The sequence below is a fragment of the Bos indicus genome, chromosome 9 (genome assembly GCF_029378745.1).
Source record: "Bos indicus isolate NIAB-ARS_2022 breed Sahiwal x Tharparkar chromosome 9, NIAB-ARS_B.indTharparkar_mat_pri_1.0, whole genome shotgun sequence".
NCBI lineage: Eukaryota > Metazoa > Chordata > Mammalia > Artiodactyla > Bovidae > Bos > Bos indicus.
In genome coordinates, this window is record NC_091768.1 from 45,133,324 (window position 1) to 45,147,832 (window position 14,509).

At 39.8% G+C, this 14,509-nt stretch overlaps 1 protein-coding gene across 4 annotated transcripts in view; it reads left to right on the plus strand.

Moving 5' to 3' along the window:
• Nucleotides 1-14,509, plus strand: part of POPDC1 (popeye domain cAMP effector 1) — a 50,772-nt gene that overhangs the window by 3,158 nt on the left and 33,105 nt on the right. For all 4 annotated transcript variants that reach the window (XM_019967302.2, XM_070796022.1, XM_019967301.2 and 1 more), the window contains exons 2-5: nt 5,859-6,095; nt 9,412-9,536; nt 12,074-12,261; nt 13,244-13,352. In XM_019967302.2, coding sequence (XP_019822861.1) covers nt 5,870-6,095; nt 9,412-9,536; nt 12,074-12,261; nt 13,244-13,352 — 648 coding nt within the window. In that variant the 5' untranslated portion in view covers nt 5,859-5,869. The remainder of the gene's footprint in view (nt 1-5,858; nt 6,096-9,411; nt 9,537-12,073; nt 12,262-13,243; nt 13,353-14,509) is intronic.

Sequence of the window (14,509 nt, forward strand, 5' to 3'; positions counted from 1 at the left end):
TATTAAATAGTCAAATGCATACTCATGACCCCTCCTACATATAAAGAACCTGGAAGTTTATTACTTTTCAATTTGTGAGATCCTTCTAACTAGAATTTTTATGGGAAAGAAAGTAAATGTTTAAATTAGAAGGTTAAAGGAGTAAATGTTAACTCTCTCTGTATATATAAATGACTATAGTAATATAGTTATTATGTGTGTATATGTTAATGTCTTCTTCATGGAGCACAGCCTTATCACAGCGAAGGTGCTTGTGTAACTCAATGAAGCTATTAGCCATGCTGTGCAGGGCCACTAAAGTTGACTGGTTCTATGAAGACCTACAACGCTTAGAACTAACACCAAAAAAAGATGTCCTTTTCATCATAGGGGATTGGAATGCAAAAGTAGGAAGTTGAGATTTCTGGAAAAACAGGCAAGTTTGGCCTTGGAGTACAAAATGAAGCAGGGCAAAAGTTAACAGGGTTTTGTCAAGAGGACATGCTAGTCAGAGCAAACACCCTTTTCCAACAACCCAAGAGAGGAGTCTACACATGGACATCACCAATACCAATCAGTCAATACCAAAATCAGACTGATTATGTTCTTTGCAGTCAAAGATGGAGATGCTGTATATATTCAGCAAAAACAAGACCTGGAGCTGACTGTGGCTCAGATCATGGGCTCCCTATTGCAAAATTCAGGCTTAAGTTGAAGAAAGTAGGCAAAACCAGTAGGCCATTCAGATATGACCTAAATCAAATCCCTTATGATTATACAGTGGAAGTGACAAATAGATTCAAGGGATTAGGTCTGGTAGACAGAGTGCCTGAAGAGCTATGAATGGAGGTTCATAACACTGTACAGGAGGCAGGGACCAAAACCATCCCAAAGAAAGAGAAATGCAAGATGGCAAAGTGGTATTCTGAGGAGGCTTTTCAAACAGCTGACGAAAGAGGAGGAGCAAAAGGCAAAGGAGAAAGGGAAAGATATACCCAACTGAATGCAGAGTTCCAGAGAATAGCAAAGCAAGATAAAAAAAAAAACAAACCCTTCTTAAATGAACAATGCAGAGAAACAGAGGAAAACAGAATAAGAAAGACTAGAGATCTCTTCAAGAAAATTGGAGATATTAAGGGAACATTTTATGCAAGTTCAGTTCAGTCAGTCACTCAGTCATGTCCAACTCCTTGCAACCCCATGGACTGCAGCTCTCCAGGCTTCCCTGTCCATTACCAACTCCTGGAGCTTGCTCAAACTCATGTCCATCAAGTCAGTTATGCCATCCAACCATCTCATCATCTCTCGTCCCCTTCTCCTTCTGCCTTCAATTTTTCCCAGCATTAGGGTCGTTTCCAGTGAGTCAGTTCTTTGCATCAGTTGGCCAAAGTATTGGAGCTTCAGCTTCTGCATCAGTCCTTCCAATAAACATTCAGGACATGGAAAAACAGACTGGTTCCAAATAGGAAAAGGAGTACGTCAAGGCTGTATACTGTCACCCTGCTTATTTAACTTACATGCAGAGTACATCATGAGAAACACTGGGCTGGAAGAAGCACAAGCTGGAATCAAGATTGCTGGAAGAAATATCAATAACCTCAGATATGCAGATGACACCACATTTATGGCAGAAAGTGAAGAGGAACTAAAAAGCCTCTTGATGAAAGTGAAAGAGGAGAGTGAAAAAGTTGGCTTAAAGCTCAACATTCAGAAAACAAAGATCATGACATCTGGTCCCATCACTTCATGGCAAATAGATAGGGAAACAGTGGAAACAGCGTCAGACTTTATTTTGGGGGGGTTCCAAAATCACATGGTTGCAGATGGTGATTGCAACCATGAAATTAAAAGACACTTACTACATGGAAGGAAAGTTATGACCAACCTAGACAGCATATTGAAAAGCAGAAACATTACTTTGTCAACAAAGGTCCATCTAGTCAAGGCTATGGTTTTTCCAATGGTCATGTATGGATATGAGAGTTGGACTGTAAAGAAAGCTGAGCACCAAAGAATTGATGCTTTTGAACTGTGGTGTTGGAGAGGACTCTTGAGAGTCTCTTGGACTGCAAGGAAATCCAACCAGTCCATCCTAAAGGAAATCAGTCCTGGGTGTTCATTGGAAGGACTGATGCTGAAGCTGAAACTCCAATACTTTGGCCACCTGATGCGGAGAGCTGACTCATTTGAAAAGACCCTGATGCTGGGAAAGATTGAGGGCAGGAGGAGAAGGGGATGACAGAGGATGAGATTGTTAGATGGCATCACTGACACAATGGACATGGGTTTGGGTGGACTCTGGGAGTTGGTGATGCACAGGGAGGCCTGGTGTGCTGCAGTACATGAGGTCGCAAAAAGTCAGACACTGAAATGAATTTCCTTTAGGACCGACTGGGGACTCTTAAGAGTCTCTTCCAACACCACAGTTCAAAAGCATCAATTCTTCATCACTCAGTTTTCTTTATGGGCCAATTCTCACATCCATACATAACCACTGGAAAAACCATAGCTTTGACTAGATGGATCTTTGTTGGCAAAGCAGTGACTCTGTTTTTTAATATACTGTCTAGGTTGGTCATAGCTTTTCTTTCAGGGAGCAAGAGTCTTTTGATATCATGGCTGCAGTCCCATCTGCAGTGATTTTGGAGCCCAAGAAAATGAAGTCTATCACTGTTTCCATTGTTTCTCCATCTATTTGCCATGGAGTGATGGAACCAGATGCCATGATCTTAGTTTTCTGAATGTTGAGTTTTAAGCCAGCTTTTCCACTCTGTCTTTACTTTCATTAAGAGGCTTTTTAGTGCCTTTCACTTTCTGCCATAAGGGTGGTGTCATTTGCATATCTGAGTTTATTGATATTTCTCCTGGCAATCTTGATTCCAGCTTGAGTGCAATGGTGGGCACAATAAAGGACTGAAACGGTAAGGACCTAACAGAAACAGAAGAGACTAAAAAGAGGTGGCAAGAATACACAGAAGAACATTACAGAAAACGTCTTAATGACCTGGATAACCACAATGGTGTGGTCACTCGCCTAAAGCCAGACATCCTAGAATGTGATGTCAACTCTACATAAAGCATTACTACAAACAAAGCTAGTGGAGGTGACGGAATTTCAGCTGAGTTATTTAAGATCCTAAAAGATAGTGCTGTTAAAGTGCTCTACTCAATAGCTCATCAATTTTTGAAAACTCAGCAGTGGTCACAGGACAGGTAAAGGTCAGTTTTCATTCCAAACCCAAAGAAGGGCGATGCCAAAGGATGTTTGGGCTTCCCTTGTGGCTCAGATGGTAAAAATCCACCTGCAGTGCGGGAAACCTGGGTTTGATCCCTGGGTTGGGAATATCCCCTGGAGGAGGGCATGGTAACCTATTTCGGTATTCTTGCCTGGAGAATCCCCATGCACAGAGGAGCCTGGTGGGCTACAGTCCATGGAGTTGCAAAGAGTCGGACATGACTGAGTGACTAAGCACAGCACAGCAAAGAATGTTCAAACTATTGTACTATTACATTCATTTCACATGTTCACAAGGTTATACTCAAAATTCTTCAAGCTAGGCTTCAGCAGTATGTGAATCAAGAACTTCTAGATATACAAGCTGGGTTTCAAAGAGGCAGAGGAACCAGAGATCAAATTGCCAACATTCACTGGAATCATGGAGAAAGCAAGGGAGTTCCAGAAAAACATCTACTTTTGTTTCATTGACTACGCTAAAGCCTTTGACTGTATGGATGACAATAAACTGTGGAAAATTCTTCAAAAGATGGGAATACCAGACCACCTGTCCTGTCTCCTGAGAAACCTATATGCAGCTGAAGAAGCAATAGTTAGAACCAGACATGGTTCAAATTTGGGAAAGGAGTACATCAAGGCTGTATATTGTCACCCTGCTTATTTAACTTATATGCAAAGTACATCATATGAAACGCCAGGCTGGATGAATCACAAGCTGGAATTAAGATTGCCAGGAGAAATATCAACAACCTCAGAAATATCAACAATCTGCAGATGGTATGACTCTAATGGCAGAAAATATAGAAGAACTAAAGAGCCTCATGATGAGGGTGAAAGAGAAGAGTGGAAAAGCAGGCTTAAAATTCAACATTCTAAAAACAAACATCATGGCATCTGGTTCCATAACTTCATGGCAAATAGAGGGGGAAAAGTAGAAGCAGTGACAGATCTTATTCTCTTGGGCTCCAAAATCACTGCAGATGGTGACTGCGCCATGAAATTAAAAGATGCTTGCTCCTTGGAAGGAAAGCTATGACAAACTTAGACAGTGTATTAAAAAACAGAGACATCACATTGCGGACAAAGGTCCATGTAGTCAAAGCTATGGTTTTTCCAGTAGTCATGTACGGATGTGAGAGTTGGTCCATGAAGAAGGCTGAGCACCAAAGAATTGATGATATTGAATTGTGGTTCTGGAGAAGACTCTTGAGAGTCTCTTGGTCTGCAAGGAGATCAAAGTGGTCAATCTTAAAGGAAATCAACCCTGAATATTCATTGGAAGGACTAATACTGAAGCTGAAGCTCCTGTACTTTGTCCACCTGATGGGAAGCGCTGACTCACTGGAAAAGACCCTGATGCTGGGAAGGATTGAAGGCAAAAGGAGAAGGGGGTGGTAGAGGATGAGCTGGTTAGACAGAATCACTGACTCAATGGACGTGAATTTGAGCAAACCCCAGAAGATAGTGGAGGACAGAGAAGACTGGAGTGCTACAGTGCAAGGGGTCACAAAGAGTTAGACATGACTTAGTGACTGAACAACAATATGATAATGTAGTACATACGTATATATGGTATAGTGATTAACAACAGCATTAGTGGTAAAGAATCCACCTGCCAATGCAGGAGATGCAAAAAATGCAGGTTTGATCCCTAGGTCGGGAACATCCCCTGGAGTAGGAAATATCATGCTACTCCCATTTTCTTGCCTGGAAAATTACATGGACATAGGAGCCTGACACGGAGAAGGCAATGGCAACCCACTCCAGTACTTTTGCCTGGAAAATCCCGTGGACGGAGGAGCCTGGTAGGCTGCAGTCCATGGGGTCGCTAGAGTAGGACATGACTGAGCAACTTAACTTTCCCTTTTCACTTTCATGCATTGGAGAAGGAAATGGCAACCCACTCCAGTGTGCTTGCCTGGAGAATCCCAGGGACGGGGGAGCCTGGTGGGCTGCCGTCTGTGGGGTCGCACAGAGTTGGACACGACTGAAGCGACTTAGCAGCAGCAGCAGCAGCAGCAGGAGCCTGACAGGCTGCAGTCCATGGGGTTACAAAGAGTCAGACACGACTTAGCAGCTAATCAACAACAAAACATCCTAACCCTTCAAATAGTAAATAACAAGGTGTTAATTTTTCAAAGTATTCAGAAAACCCATTTTCTAGTCATTTTTCCTGTGTTTGGATTCAGTGTCTCTAATGGCAGCATAATAGAAAACTATATTAAATAACTTTTAAATTGCTGTGGTTTATGAATATTGGTGATTGTTTATAGGCTAATTAAATCCCTCCTTCCTCTCTACCCCACCAAGTATGTTTAGATACAAACATATTAATAGGTAAATGTAGATATGTATAGGTATATACATCAGGGAATAGTTATGCACTATCCTAAGTATTTTATGTATTTCATCATAAAGTCAGTGAAGTATTATCATCATTAACAGATAAGAAAATGGATACATTTAATGTATGACAGAGTGGGAACTTGAACCTAGGTCTGTCTAATTCATAAGCACCAGACAAGTCTATTTACCAACATCTAGTTCACAGAAATAATTTTGGTATAATTTAATACCCATAGGGGTGGGTGATAAGATACAGCTGTCATTTTTTGACTGTCCTTTCGTTTTTTCATTTTTACAGGAATTTTCAAGATGAATTATACAGAGTCCAGCCCACTGGCAGAAGCAACTGCAATAGGTTTTACACCTGAGTTAGAAAGAATCCTACCTGTGCCTTCCAATGAGACCACTTGTGAAAACTGGAGAGAGATACATCATCTAGTTTTTCATGTAGCAAATATTTTTTTCGCAATTGGATTGGTTATTCCAACTACACTTCACCTTCATATGATACTTCTTAGGGGGCTGTTAGCTGTAGGTAAGATACTTAACTGATGTTATATAAAATTTTTCTATAACTTGCATCTGATGGGCTTTGTCTTAGAGAGGGTCTATAGCATACTAAAACTATGAGCCTTCATTAGCAAATTAGCAGTACATTGAGTAAGTTAGAACATAGGCCTTCACCCTTTTGTACTTTAGATAAAGCTAACAACATGTTCATATGTTGTTTAGATTTTCCAGACATCAGAAATCCATTTGTGTTTAAGAGTGCAAACTTTGGAGCCAGACTGTGTTATTACAATACTGGTTCCAGCACTTGCCAACTGTTATTAACTGGGGCAATAGCCTTTCTATAGCTCAGTTTCCCCAGGTGTCACTAAGGGTAAAAATAATACCACCTCCTGGGGTTTGAGAATTAGGTGAGTGTTTATGAGTGTGTGTGTATATGTGATATTTGACTTACAATAGTGCCTGGCATATAGTAAATACTCTATAGTTTTAACTATCATTTGAATACTCGTTTACTTGCTTGGAGCAGTAAAGCAACCCTGGGAATAAAAATAGTTGCCCAGACACAATAGTTAAAATAAAATTTTAGGGAGATACTCTGTGAACCCTGATGAAGCAAGTTAAATTAATCTATATCAAAATACTAAAACAGACGAATTTACCATTTTAGCCAGTGATTCTGGACAAGTTACTCTCTATGTGATTATGTCCCTGGTGATTCATTTATTCAGATGCATTTTTGAGCATGTGTAAACTGTCAGACAGAAAGTGAACAATGAAGTCTGCATCCTTGAGAAAGACACTCTTTGGGGGGCCAAAGAGAAACAGGTGGGCAGTCACATAGGACACATCAGAGGCTGTGATGCAGGTGGGCGTTCCAGTGCCAGGGAGAAACGGACAGGGTGATGGGCTCAGCAGGAAAGCAGACCAGGGTGCACTGCAGAGACAGCAGTGGAGCTGGCTTTGGGAAGATGAAGGATTCCTCATCTCACACTCAAAGGATTCCTTTGAGTGTGAGTATGTGTGGTATCCAGGTAAAAGGACAGGAGAGGGAGATCCAGCACATTGAGGGAGGATGAAAAGTAGCTCACTGTGCCTGAAATATACGATAACGACAAGGAAGGGTCAAAGAAAATGCTGGAAGGATGGCTGGAAGGTAGGGTTCTGTGGCTGTTACCTCTGGGTCAGGTAGGGATTATAGCAGGAGGAACAGTATTGAGGGAAGAAATAAAACCACACTGTATAAAAAAGCAAAAGCTAATTATGACTTTTAAGACAGAACTTTGGAGGTGGAACAGACCAAGGGAGATCACCTAGTCCAACACTGTAGAAACAAAGCAACTGAGGCCTGGGATAAATCAAATCAATCATCCAAGGTTAAGACCAGAGAACACTAGCCAAACCAGGACTATAATTCGGGTCCTCCAGCTTCCCAGTCAGTCCTTCCATCATGTTATCCTGTCTCCTTTAAGTAATAAGATTTTACATGACTTCAGTATTTGCTATGGCAACCCACTCCAATATTCTTGCCTGGAGAATCCCATAAACAGAGGAGCCTGGTGGGCTACAGTCCACAGCGTCACAAAGAGTCGGACATGACTGAGCGACTTCACTCACTCACTATCTAAAGAAGATTAAAATTTTTACACTTTGGGTTATTATTCAGGTGCTCCACATCATTTTAATGAAATTTTAAAATTGCAAGTGAATAACTTTTTTAAAAAGGAAGATTTAGTTTTTCCGTGTGTATGTGCTGTTGATACATTTGTACTGATAACTGATATGGATAATTTTAAATTTAAAATATATACTGATTCTTCCATCATAAAACCAATCAAAAGAAATTGCAAATTTGCATAAATCTTTTGGAAAACAGTCCTTTAATGTCATCAGAGTCTATAAAGCTTATTCCCTTAGCTCACTGTTGGGTCATCCACCCTAAGCAAGTAGTCACAAGAACAGATACATTTTTATATATAAAGCTGCTTTTATAAAAAATGACAGGGACTTCCCTGGTAGTGCAGTAACTAAGACTCTGCACTCCCAATGCAAGGGGCTCGGGTTTGATCCCTGGTCAGGAAAATAGATCCTGCATGCCACAACTAAGACCTGATGCAGCCAAAATAAATACTTTTTTTAAATTACAGCAAAATATTTCACCTGTCCACCAGCAGGGAGATAGTTAAATAAATTATGGTTTATCAGTTAACAATCAATTAAAACTATGTATTCAGTTTAGTTCAATTCAGTTGTTCAGTCGTGTCCGACTCTTTGTGACCCCATGAATCGCAGCACGCCAGCCTCCCTGTCCATCACCAACTCCCAGAGTTCACTCAAACTCATGTCCATCGAGTCGGTGATGCGATCAGCCATCTCATCCTCCGTCGTCCCCTTCTCCTCCTGCCCCCAATCCCTCCCAGCATCAGGGTCTTTTTCAGTGACACAACTCTTCGTGTGAGGTAGCCAAAGTATTGGAGTTTCAGCTTCAGCATCAGTCCTTCCAATGAACACCCAGGACTGATCTCCTTTAGGATGGACTGGTTGGATCTCCTTGCAGTCCAAGGGACTCTCAAGAGTCTTCTCCAACACCACAGTTCAAAAGCATCAATTCTTCAGTGCTCAGCTTTCTTTACAGTCCAACTCTCACATTCATACATGACCCCTGGAAAAACCATAGCCTTGACTAGATGGACCTTTTTTGGCAAAGTAATGAGAATCCCAGGGATGGGGGAGCCTGGTGGACTGCCGTCTATGGGGTCGCACAGAGTCGGACACGACTGAAGCGACTTAGCAGCAGGTTGGTCATAACTTTCCTTCCAAGGAGTAAGCGTCTTTTAATTTCATGACTGCAGTCACCATCTGCAGTGATTTTGGAGCCCAAAAAAATAAAGTCTGACACAGTTTCCACTGTTTCCCCATCTATTTCCCATGAAGTGATATAAAGTGCTTTAATGAAATGAGAAAATCACTGCAATAAATAAAAAAGTAAGTTTTAAATTGTAGATTCATTAGGTTTCCCATCAGTTAAAAATACAGAAAAACTATGAGTCAGTATTAACTATCAACAGTGGCTATCTTTTAAGTAGCAGAATTATGAGGTTCTGTTCTCCTTTTAAAAATGATTTTTATACTTTACAAGTTTTCTGCAACAACATGTGGTTTGCTTTGGTAATCAAACAAAAACCAAAATGTGACAAAGTGATATTTGACAGGTATTTCCAAGATGTGTTTGGTTTATTTCATATACAGAGGATGACAAATGTATTAAGCTACACGCTGAAGCTAGAAGACAAGCTTATTAAGCTACAAGACATCTAACATGCCCACTTCGTGGTTCACAGGATGTGCCCTTTATGTCGTCTGGGCCACTCTCTACCGATGTGCCTTGGATATCATGATCTGGAACTCAGTGTTCCTGGGGATCAACATTCTGCATCTTTCATATCTTTTGTACAAGAAAAGACCGGTAATTACTAACAATTAATTGAATAGTAAGAGATTTTAAAGCTAATCAAGTACTTTGTTCATATTTGAGAATGAGCATCTAATATCTTTAGGCCCTTTAATATCATTTTTCTGAAGATGAGACGTTTTGTGTATATATGCCTGAAAATGAAATATTTGAATATGAAATTTGTTCCAAAACGAGTTTTTAAAACATTTTTAATCATTAGGGCAATTTAGACATGAAAGAACATGACAGTATTCTTTCTTTTTAGTCATAAGTTCATTATTTCTTCTTCCTATTGATGTTCAAATGTCATTTGGTAATATCTTTGCCTAGTTATAAAATTAAGTGCTCATAGACAACTTTCAGAACACACTAATGATTTACAAATAGCTCATGTTATGTTTTATGCTAGTTTTTAAATGTAATAGCTTTTTTTTTCCTATGTCCAAAATACTCATTTAAGGAAATCACCATTTTCAGTGAGTTGTAATGAAAACAGTAATATCTAACTTTTTCTTTTCCAATCCAATTTTCTTGCTGTGTTTCCTTGGTCATACCAAGAACAAATTGATGCTAACAGAAAAGGAAAATAGCATGGCCTCTAGCAATCACTGCACAGCTGTTTGTTGACTGGTGACTGTCAAAGCACATACAAATATTCAGTAGAGCAAAAGACAACATGCTTGCTCTAATCTTATGTTCAAGGCCAGACATGCACATAGAAAAGTGTTAGAAACGATAATTCTTAGGAAGTGACAATTTCCCTGATACAGATTGATATGTGTCATAGACATTCCACTAGATTGTGACCTCCTCAAACATTGTAACCCACTCTGTTTTGCTTACTGTACTAGTCAGTTTTCACTACGTGATGCTGTTTAACAGTCTGAAAGTCTCAGTGCCATATAATAGCAACACCTTTTTTCTTCACTCACCTAATATATGGACTGTGGCAGCTGTGTACAGCTGTAATTCTATTCCACGTGTCTTCGTCATTTCAGGGCCTCTGCTGAAGCAGCAGGTTCTATTTGGACATGCATTGTCACGGCAGAGAGAAAAATAGAACAAAAGAAACACTTACTGTTTCTTAAAACTTCTGCTCAGAAGGAGCATATATCCATTCTGCTTGCCAGAGCAACTGACATGACCAAGCCTGATGATGTGGAGTAGGATGGGGTAAGAGGATATACGATCCTCTTTCAGGGGTGGAAGCAGCCAGGAGCTGCACACAATGGGATCATCTACCACACTTACTGTTGTGTTCCCTGTTACAGCCAAGCATGGCTGGCACGTAACTGGTGCTCAAGAAAACCTGTGATAACTGAATGCTTTCAAAGAGAGGAATTTATAGGGCTTCATGGAAGAACTGGGGCTTGAGCTAAGGCTGGCCGGATGAGCTGATTATGAATTTAAGTCAGTTTTTTCAGTTCATATGTTCATCGTGCCACACTGGCTAGTGTGCATGCTGAAAGTGAGACATCTATGAATTAAACACTCATTATGAAAGCTCTAGAGTGGAGAAGGTAGATGATAGTAATAATAAGGATTTCAGCTTCTCAATATCAGAACTTACTAGAATCCCACGTTCTGAACATAAGATTCAGTAGTCATTGATGTGATAGTGCCACCAAGGAAGTAAATCACTCAGTATCTGTGCTTTTGTTTCTTCTCGGGCTATAAGCCTATCTTTTTGAAAAATATAAATGCTAATTCTTCATTAAAATGAAACAGCAGGAAAGTGAGAGTGTCAGAAAGGCTGCAAGTAACATCTGAGCAGCCCTGATCTCCTGGGTTTGTAGCTTCATGGCATAGCTGCCACAGATTTCATTGAGATGGATGATCACTTGAACATAGAAGTTCATTTGCATGCAGTACAGATTTCCCAGACTAATGCTGGGCATACAGATAGGCTTGACTTGGCCTTGGATAGTCTGACAACAGAGGCGACTGAGCCATTTGAATTTTACATTCTTCACTTTGCTTTGGAATAAATACATGAGAAGTAGTAATTACAGCTAAGGATATTTGATTTCCTGTATTAACTCACTGGATAATAATTGCACATAAGTAAAACATTTAATGCATCAATCTTCGTAAATTTATTTCCAAGTTGATTCCTAATTTATGTACTTATTTCCTTGCTGTAATATTTCAGAGTTAGTGTAACTTCCTTCTGTGAAACAGAAATGTTCTAAAATGAAAAGCTTTTATTAATATGTTATTTATAGAAAATGCTAAGATGGGCAAGGTGAATCCTGTGACAACAATCAGAACCTCCACGGTTGCTTGACAGTGCATAGAAGGAGATGTAATCAACGATGCAGATCTTCACCATATGCTGTCCGAGTTCAGCTTAACTGCAAACGTGCCCTTTTAGCATCTAAACTTACATCACCACTTACTCTCGGTGTCAGATTCCACTGACCAAAATATAGAAGGGTGATGGCATATATTGCAGATCCATTTATTCTGAAAACTCTACTTAGACCACAGCAGCTGATGTTTCGGGGTTGCTGCATTAGATGTGGCATTCGGTCACTGCTTCCTTTCAGGTAAAGATCGAAAAGGAACTCAAAAGCATCTACCGGCGATTGTTTGAACCCCTCCGTGTGTCTCCAGATTTGTTCAGAAGATTAACTGGACAGTTTTGCATGATCCAAACATTGAAAAAGGGTGAAAGCTATGCTGTAGAGGAGCTAACCTCAGTTGACGACCGTCTGAGTATTCTCCTGAAAGGAAAGTAAGTGCTCTATGGAAATCAAAATGCCTTGCTTGCCTGGAATCTTCTGGCCTCTGGGTAGGAAATGAAAGAAAGGGAATGTTGCCAACTAATGGAGTAAGCGGTCATGGAGGTAAATTTTCATCTGGACAACTGCATTATAGAATGTTAGAGAGTAACGTGGTAAAGTTACGTAGGATTTATCTCAGTGAATCATGTTGCTATCAGGATTTTTACTTGTGAATAATTTTCACCTTTTTAGTAAGTTTAATGAGGCAGAACTGAAATAGGTTTAAATTGGGTATTAAAATTTAAGAAGCTTATGCGTGTTTTAGAGGTGACTTGCTTATTTTTTTGAATATCACAAAAATGCAACTTCTAGGAATATCAGTCTCCTGGGGAGACAGCATTGTCTGTTCTCTCTCAGAAGTGTACCAGTTTGAATAATGAATTATGTGGTCATTCCAGCTAGACACTCGGACAAGGCAATGGCACCCCACTCCAGTACTCTTGCCTGGAAAATCCCATGGATGGAGGAGCCTGGTGGGCTTCGGTCTATGGGGTCACTAAGAGTCAGACATGACTGAGCGACTTCACTTTCACTTTTCACTTTCATGCATTGGAGAAGGAAAGGACAACCCACTCCAGTGTTCTTGCCTGGAGAATCCCAGGGACAAGGGAGCCTGGTGGGCTGCCGTCTATGGGGTTGCATAGAGTCGGACACGACTGAAGTGACTTAGCAGCAGCAGCAGCAGCAGCTAGACACTCATGAAATTAGACATGTCTGCTTCAATATGGACACTTTTTTCCCCTTGTTGTTAGTGAAACTCATTTTGAAACTTATACGTGTGCCCCGGGAAGTGCTTTTTAATTAAGTCAGTCTCCTGTGGGGTGTTTAAGTTTTTACAAAATAAAAAAACCCATAAAGATTATGGAGATTTTAAGGCTTGTCATGTTATGTGTGAATTATTATGCATTTATTAACACTAATTTCTGTTATCAGAATGAAGGTTTCCTATCGAGGACATTTTCTGCATAACATTTACCCCTGTGCCTTTATAGATTCTCCTGAATTTAGATCAACCCAGATGCACAAAGGTGAAAAATTCCAGGTATGTTTTGGCATGATTTTAAAGAAGATTGAATGTCTTATTCAATTAATGTCGTATTCAAAATCCAAAGGATATGGATGGAAAAGTGGCCATGATTTATTGAAAAAAGAGATTACCATATGGTATATATAGTATGATCCCATTTTTTGCAAAAATTTAAAAAAAATTATTTTTGGCAGTCCTGGGTCTTAATTGCTGCATGTGGGCTTTTGTCTAGCTGCAGAGAATGGGAGTTACCCTTCAGTGTGATGTGTAGGCTTCTTATTGAAGGTGGCTTCTCTTGTGGTAAGGGCTTAGTTGTTTTGTAGCATGTGGGATCTTCCTGAACCAGGGATCAAATCTGTGTCCCTTGCACTGGCAGGCAGATTCCTAACTACTGGACCATCAGGGAAGTTCCTTGTTAAACTGAAAGTGGTGTGTATAGGTACCCAAGAAGAGATCTAGAAAGATATATCCTAATTTAGCTATTATGTTAACACATATTTCTGAAAGTTTGATTGCTTTGTTATCTTCCTTTTTGTTTAGTTGAATTTTTATATTTTTCCCATAGAGAACATCTAATGCTTTTGTTATTAAAAAAAAAAAAAAGGAAAAGTTCAGTCATGGATAATCAGTGTTCTTAAAACATGTAATTGGTTACTTTTACTGTGGAAAAGCAGGAAATTGATTTTGCCCTAGAGAACCTACTTTGTTAATCCTCATGAAAAAAAAATTTAACCACTATACTCTTAAATGTAATAAATATATTTAAGGGCAAAGAATGAAGTTCTTTACAGTTAGAATAATTTGAAGTACTCAGCCTGACTCTTTTAATATCTTAAAAAAATGAAAATGCTGCATTATGTGATACTTTGTTCTGATTCTTCCTGTAAATGTCCAGCTGTCGTCTGTTTTATTCCCCTCAGTATTGTCAGGAAAGTAACCAAGAAAATGGATGAGAGTTTCCTTAGCCTGAGCCTCTAGCTAAACAGCAGTAAGGAAGTATCCTGAGAATAGGGTTTCTTATGAATGGGAGCCACATTAGGCATTACTGACAGGAGGGTAAATGTAAACATTCAGGTGGGAAATGGAATAGAAGGGGATGCTACCACCTGACAGAGGAAAAATCAGTGTTTCTTGGTGACAAAGTCTTATTGTTGAGTCTCATGTTGAGATGC